General features: G+C 41.2%; 1 protein-coding gene across 1 annotated transcript; it reads left to right on the top strand.

Moving 5' to 3' along the window:
• Positions 1-1,364: 1,364 nt before the first annotated feature.
• On the top strand, positions 1,365-6,788 carry pdhb (pyruvate dehydrogenase E1 subunit beta). Its single transcript, XM_029432614.1, has 11 exons — positions 1,365-1,465; positions 1,551-1,610; positions 1,934-2,041; positions 3,027-3,089; positions 3,214-3,249; positions 4,086-4,276; positions 4,419-4,513; positions 4,713-4,823; positions 4,956-5,047; positions 5,138-5,279; positions 5,987-6,788. Exons 1-11 carry the CDS (start codon positions 1,427-1,429, stop codon positions 6,076-6,078), a joined length of 1,029 nt encoding a protein of 342 aa, XP_029288474.1. The 5' UTR covers positions 1,365-1,426; the 3' UTR covers positions 6,079-6,788.
• Positions 6,789-7,292: the final 504 nt, after the last annotated feature.

The following is a 7,292-nucleotide window of genomic DNA, read 5'->3' as shown; positions in this document are numbered from 1 at the left end:
AACACGTGGTTGTGAATTGAAAACAAAACTGTTTGCCATGTTTGTGTCTCAATTTGCGTTCTTCCGATCTTACACTTATGCTATTTGACAAGTAGCCATATGGCAAAATGCAGTTCAGCATGAGTGCCTGGATGGTGTACTCATTATAGCGTCCGGAGTTCTCGTAGTGGAAGGAGAGCGACCACACGTTTTGTCTTCTAGTAAACTTACATACTTGCACTTTACTTGACTCAAGACGACTTAAGATTTGTGCACACAAAAATATGATGTATTTTTATGAACGAAACTACCCAACAGTTTATATAAGTGCAGCTGAAATAATGTCAATTAATCAATTAGTTAATTGACAGAAAATGAAACAGCAACTATTTTGAATTCACAAATTTGAGGATCGCTGTTTTTCCTTGTAGTTATTGTACTTTTTCTTTTGGCCTACATTGTGAAGGTGTCATTTTCTACAAACCAAACAATCAACAGATAATTCCATAATGGAGATAATCATTAGTTGCAGTTCTTTACAAAACAGTTTTAAATGAGCTCCACTTCAACCAAAAGAGTAAAAATGTGCTTTTATATGAATGCATGAGTGCTAATAACCGAATGATATAATATAATAATAATAATAATAATAATAATAATAATAATAATAATAATAATAATAAATGATTGTATAATAAATATAAATGAATAACACAGTGGTGGACAATGGAGTTAGAGGGGTGTGAGACCTTGGCCATGATGGGGGCTAAACCTAAAATCTCCACACAACCAAACTCCAGTTTTGACCAAACAGGGTGCATCAAATATGTCAAATCCCTCTGCAAAAAAACATATTGAGATATTTACCGGTGCACTGCAAGGTAGCTACGAAACTATTACTTCTTCTCCGTAGTCGACAGTCACAGAAACTGACGTTATTAACCAATAAAGCTGATGTGCTATCCGAGTTGAAGTTGAAGTCGGACAACATTAATAATCAACAGTCTGACATGAGCCAATTGAAAAATATTGTATATATATATATATATATATATTATAAATATTATATAAATATATATATATTTTTTAATCTATATATATATATATTATAAATATTATATAAATATATATATATTTTTAATCTATATATATATATATATATATTATAAATATTATATAAATATATATATATTTTTAATATATATATATATATATTTGTATGTGTCAGGATTGGTCTTCCATACTTAATGACAGCACAGTGTCCTTGGATCTTTTTCTTTTTTTCCGACTCTGGCCGTTTCTCCCGCCTCCTTCTCCACTGACCCGCTGTGATTGGCTCTTTCTTATGACAAGTTCCGCCCAACATATAACGTACAGCTCTGATTGGTCAAAACCTTCTGACCTACGTAGAGTCCCCGCCTTGTCTCCGACAGAGGACAGGTTCAACATGGCGGCTTCCGTGAGATGCTTTCTCCGCTCTGGAAAGGTATGACATTATAAAAAATAAAAGAAGGTGTTCTGTTTGTTGATGATGTGTGTCAGTAATGGCGTCTCTTTGTCTTTTCCTACAGAATGCAGTGTCGGCTCTGGGACAGCGGGGGTTTCATAAGAGCGCTCCGGTCGCTGTACAGGTCAGTGTTAGCAGCTAGCATGCTAGCTTTAGCTACAGCTAACACTCCAGCTGTTGTTCGTTTTACTTATTTAAACTACAGAATACAGCTGACAGTTGTTTTTTTTCAGTGGTTACATAGTCGGACCAGATGTTAGCTCCTCTAACTGTAACTTTAAGGGTTTGTCACTGAGCAGAGATGTCACATCATGTCAAACCTGGTTTCATCAGTGTGTGTTGAAACATAAATTAAACTATGTGTCAGCAAACATTAACACCAGGATACCACAGGATGTCTTGACATGTGAGGGACACGAGGATAAAACGTGTCCTCTGTCCTTTCAGATGATGGTCCGTGATGCCTTGAACCAGGCGATGGACGAGGAGCTGGAGAGGGACGAGCGTGTGTTCCTGCTGGGGGAGGAGGTGGCCCAGTACGACGGAGCCTACAAGGTGAGCAGGCGCTCAGTGGGCGAGCTTCATGAGGGTCCCACAAAGTCTTCCTTTTGGAAAATGTTCAATTTGCACCTTTTTTATGTTTTCAATGTTAGGATTATGTTTGAATTCAAATTTACCATCCCTAAAAAAATGCTTTATTTTCAACATAATTGTGTTTCATCTATAGAATCATGTAAACCAAGAATCCTTTAATATCTGAAATGAAACAATCCCGTCATCATATTTGTTTGATGTCTCAGCATTAAATAATCATCAAAACATAAATGAAAATTTAATATGAAGAGCTTGTAAAATTGACTGCAACTTTTGATTTAGTTAAATTAAATACTTGCATTTTACAGATATGGGACAGTTGGAGAATCTCTGGTCAGCTGCTTGTTGTGGTGACTTTAGGCACGATGCTTCCTTCTCCCGACCAGTTTCTATCAGTTACACACTGAGGCTGGGAATCAAATTTAGTGAAAGCTGCCGGGGTGCAAATGCAGGAGATAACTGGGTGAAATATATATGAGTTGAACATGAACAGAAGGTCATTTCAACTTGTGTTTTGGACAGCTCAGCCTGCTCACTCAGCAAGGCTGCGTTTGAGTCTCTTTTAAAGGATGTTATTTCTTACAACTTTGATCTTATTGCCGTAGTTATGTCCATCATTTTGATCAGTTATAACATTGTACTCACCAAGTTAATAGCTGACATCAATAAAAAGAAGTGCAGCGACAAACACATGTGTCTGGAACAAGGAATGTTGACTAATTGAATTTCAGTGTTTAATCTGCTGTTCTATTGTCTCAATCCAATAATTGTTTTGTCTATAAAATATCAGAAAATAATGGTAGGTGCCTGCTGTAACAACCAAAACCCCAAATATTCAGTTTATAATCAGATAAGACTAATTACAGATTATTTTGAGTCGATAGTTGCAGTCCTAGCCAGTCGCTTGGCTTAATTATTTGTGTGTGTGTGTGTGGTGTGTGCGTAGGTGAGCAGGGGCTTGTGGAAGAAGTACGGAGACAAACGTATCATCGACACTCCGATCACAGAGGTGAGACTCTAACATTCGCTCTTCACAAATGTTCTCTGTTCACTACATTGATCGAGTCCCTGGAGGGAGTTAAACTCTCAGAGGAACATTTCTCAGCTGGTTAACGTCTCTCTCTCTTCTGCAGATGGGATTTGCCGGCATCGCAGTGGGAGCCGCCTTTGTGAGTTTCTTTTCATCCACATTCTCTGAACACACACACGAGAGTACAACAGCATTATACCGCTGCGATTTGAACTTTACTTTCCATTTGATTGGTTCTCTGATCTGCAAAACTGTGGTTAAGGAATAAAAACGCTGTTTTGTATTTCTTTACTCCATCGTCTGGGGAAGCGATGAGCTCAGGATGCAGCGACCTTGCCCTTGCAGAGTAAGATAGCGGAGGAGCATGCCGGCCAAATTCAATGCAGACAATATCTGTCCTCGTTAAAGAGATGGTTTGGATTATTTGAAGTGTGGTTGCATGAGGTACTTATCTGTAGTCAGTGTATTACCTGCAGTAGATGGCGGTCGGTGCGCCCCCAGTTTGGAGAAACAGGCAGGAGGACCGGTACTGAAGCTGAGCAATGTACTGCTGTGGACGGGGGCAGCAGCAAAACGTATTTTAGCCACCTAAGAAAATCCATAGCAGTTGAAGTGTACGTTATTAAAAATATAACAGTCATTTTCCCTCTCGGATCACAGGAGTTGCTGCCTCGATCGTGTGACTTTGGTGAAATCTGAACTAACCCTTTAAAACACCAAAGTCACACAATACCACAAACAAACTAAACTCGATACTCGGAACTCGAAGGTGACCTGTGATGACCTACTAGATCATCAGCTAAACAAAGCAACATTTGATACATTTATATTACTTCAAATTCTAAAGACAACATCAGAAAGTATTTTGATCAAAGATAATGAGTCTTCTTTGGACAGCTGTCCATGTTGTTTTGCAAACATTACTTTTTATTCCCCCAGCAGATCTCGCTAATATTAAAACTTTGTCCTCCGCAGGCTGGCCTGAGACCCATCTGTGAGTTCATGACCTTTAACTTCTCCATGCAAGCCATCGACCAGGTCATCAACTCTGCAGCGAAGACCTACTACATGTCAGCCGGTCAGCAGTCGGTGCCCATCGTCTTCAGAGGACCTAACGGAGCGTCCGCAGGCGTCGCTGCACAGCACTCGCAGTGCTTCGCTGCGTGGTGCGTTCACTGACATCTGATACAGTTTTTTTTACTGTCATTTGGCTCTTAATAGTGTGACTAATAGACTAATCTTTATCTGAAACTGTGCAGAAGAACCGGCACAGCCCTATTCAGTGTGGTCGTTTTTATCTGCCTGCAGGTACGCTCACTGTCCAGGTCTGAAGGTCGTGAGTCCCTGGAGCGCCGAAGATGCCAAAGGTCTCCTGAAATCAGCCATCAGAGACGACAACCCTGGTGAGACAACAAGTGACAGAGTGTAATGTTAGCTGCCGGTGTCACAGAGACAGAACCTGTCGGTGGTTATCTGCTCTGAGCTCTTACTGATGTAGTTATTATGTGAGGACTGAAGCTTAAGAGTCGGATGCAGTTACACAGATTTCTTTTAGGATTGTATAACTACCGACCTGTAAATGGGGTTCACTGTGTGTTGCAGTGGTGTTCTTGGAGAACGAGCTGATGTACGGAGTTCCCTTCGAGATGTCAGAGGAGTCACAGTCTAAAGATTTCACCATTCCTATCGGCAAGGCCAAGGTTGAGAGACAAGGTGAGACGTAGAGTCTGTACAGGCAGGATGGTACCAAACCTGGCAACCTCAGTGTGATGTCAGGAAGCTAATTTGACTCTTCTTCTTCTTCTTCTTCTTCTTCTTCTTCTTCTTCTTCTTCTTCTTCTTCAGGGACTCATGTCACTCTGGTCACTCACTCTCGGTACGTCAGTTACTGCCTGGATGCCGCTGTCGTCCTCGCCAAGGAGGGAATCGAGTGTGAGGTAAAAGGAAGGAACACGCCTGTAGTTATCTGAAATGGATGAGCTTTGCTCAGCGGCCTGTTAATAACTTCCTGTCTGTCTTTGTGTCAGGTGATCAACCTGCGGACAATCCGTCCGATGGATGTGGAGAGCATTGAGACCAGCGTGATGAAGACCAACCACCTGGTGACGGTGGAGGGCGGCTGGCCTCAGTTTGGGGTTGGAGCTGAGATCTGCGCCAGGATCATGGAAGGTAACAGCTGACGCGCTGCATTGAAGCCCTTTCAGACTTGGAGTATGTTTGGGGCGTCACGGTTTAGAAAATCAATCGAGATAAGCTTCAGATTTCGACCTTCAAAATCAAAGGCAGGATCGGCGATTCTCCCCCAGTATTTCTTTCTCTCCGCCCACTCCCCACTCCTTTTTTTAATTTTTAACAAAATGTTTTTAAAAAGGTTTACCTCGCAGAACACGGGAGTTGCTGGTCAACCACTGCCTCGTTCAGAGAGTTTGTTTGTGTTATGGTGCAAATTTAACCGCTAATTTTGCGTCTTTGCTTCATTCACGTCACTCTGGTGCAAATTCATATATATTCCGGTCCACCAGCAACTCTGTTGTGTTCTGAGAGGTAAAATTACTGCTTTTGTCAATGGAGTCTGAAGGCTTTAAAGAGCATCGATAACGGCTAAGGTCTTTAATGACTCTTTAACTCCTTAATGATGCTAATGCGCCCCCCCCCCCCCCCCCCCCCCGAATATCCTCAAGGTTTTAAATAGTTTTTGACATTTCTGACAGCTGATATGAACATCTTACTTTCCTGATCAACGTTTTTTCCGACGCTCAGCGGAGACTTTGTCATGGCCTAACGCGCCCTCTCCTAATGGGATGAAATATCAACAGGACTTGGATTTAAGGGCACAGACTGAAATAAAATCTTTAACCTCCTGTGTGTGTTTTCAGGTCCTGCCTTCAACTACCTGGACTCTCCGGCCACCAGGGTGACGGGCGTCGACATCCCCATGCCGTACGCCAAACTCCTGGAGGACAACTAGCCTGCCGCAGATCAAAGACATCATCTTCTCTGTCAAAAGGACCCTCAATGTCTGACAGACGCACACAAGACGCACCTTCCTGAATCCTCTTTGTCTTCTTCACACAGACGGTGGAAACATTGTCTGGTAAAATATTAGAACCATGTGTAAATACAGCCAAACGGTTCCTTTTAAAGCGCTCCACATTGTAATGTTATTTTCGCCAGAAGTTGGTCAATGAAGCGCACAGTTCTTTATCTGCACCCAGAGCGGCGGACGCACAGGGTTCAGGTCAAGTCGGCGCCTCTGTTAGTCGGTTACACACTTGACCGAACTGTGTGTGGCTCTAGCTGCTCTCTCCACCTCCCCTTCAAAATAAAAGTTGCTATATCCTGTATGCTTTTCTGTGTTTCTGAGGAGGTTTGTTAACAAAACTGCTGACGTTGTTCCTGCGTGCTCTCAACATTTAGACTTGCAGACTACTCAGTAGTTTTGTTGTTCTTAAACTCCCATATATTTCTAACCACCAAAACATTAACTCAGTCTCTTAACTTAATTCCTTGCACTGACTCGGTTTCGTCTCTACAAAGCAGCGGTCAAGCAGAATGAACCCGCCGAGTGCTGGAGGTGGATTGTGGTCAGGAATATTTATTGTAGCTGCAGCAGCTCTGTGGATGTTTTTGTTGCTGTAAATGAATCTGTTACAGAAATAAAAACCTTTCAGTCCTTCATCCTGCTTCATTCTTTCCCACCACAGTGTTATCTTCCTGTTTCTGTTTTAGTGATGTCATCTCAGTTATTAACTATGCAAAGTTATTATAACTGACAAAACATTTAACTCAAAGTGGAATAAACCAATTTTTCTTGGAACGGACAATATGTACTTTTCTGCCGATAATAAAAACAAAAACAAAAGATCATGGGAGTTCATGTGGGTCAGCTGTTCCTGGTTAGGATTCTTCTTTAACGTTCAGGAGGTTTTTACCTGGAGCAGAATTATCCGCAGAGGTCTTCTGCTCCAAAACAAACTGAACCGATGATTAAAGCTGATAAAAAAACAGAATTAAGCAATTTCACCGTAAAAAAATGTTTGCTCAGCTTGTTTCGATAAAAAACAATAATATACTTTTTATAATAATACAACATAAAAGAGCCTTTCTGCATCATGCATACTTTTACTTAAGTAACATTTGGAACTTTCACTTGTAATATAATGTATTTATAGACTGGTATTA

The sequence above is a fragment of the Cottoperca gobio genome, chromosome 5, assembly GCF_900634415.1.
Source record: "Cottoperca gobio chromosome 5, fCotGob3.1, whole genome shotgun sequence".
Taxonomy (NCBI): domain Eukaryota; kingdom Metazoa; phylum Chordata; class Actinopteri; order Perciformes; family Bovichtidae; genus Cottoperca; species Cottoperca gobio.
Note: the sequence above shows the minus strand (reverse complement) of the source record. Positions and strands in the feature narration are given on the sequence as shown.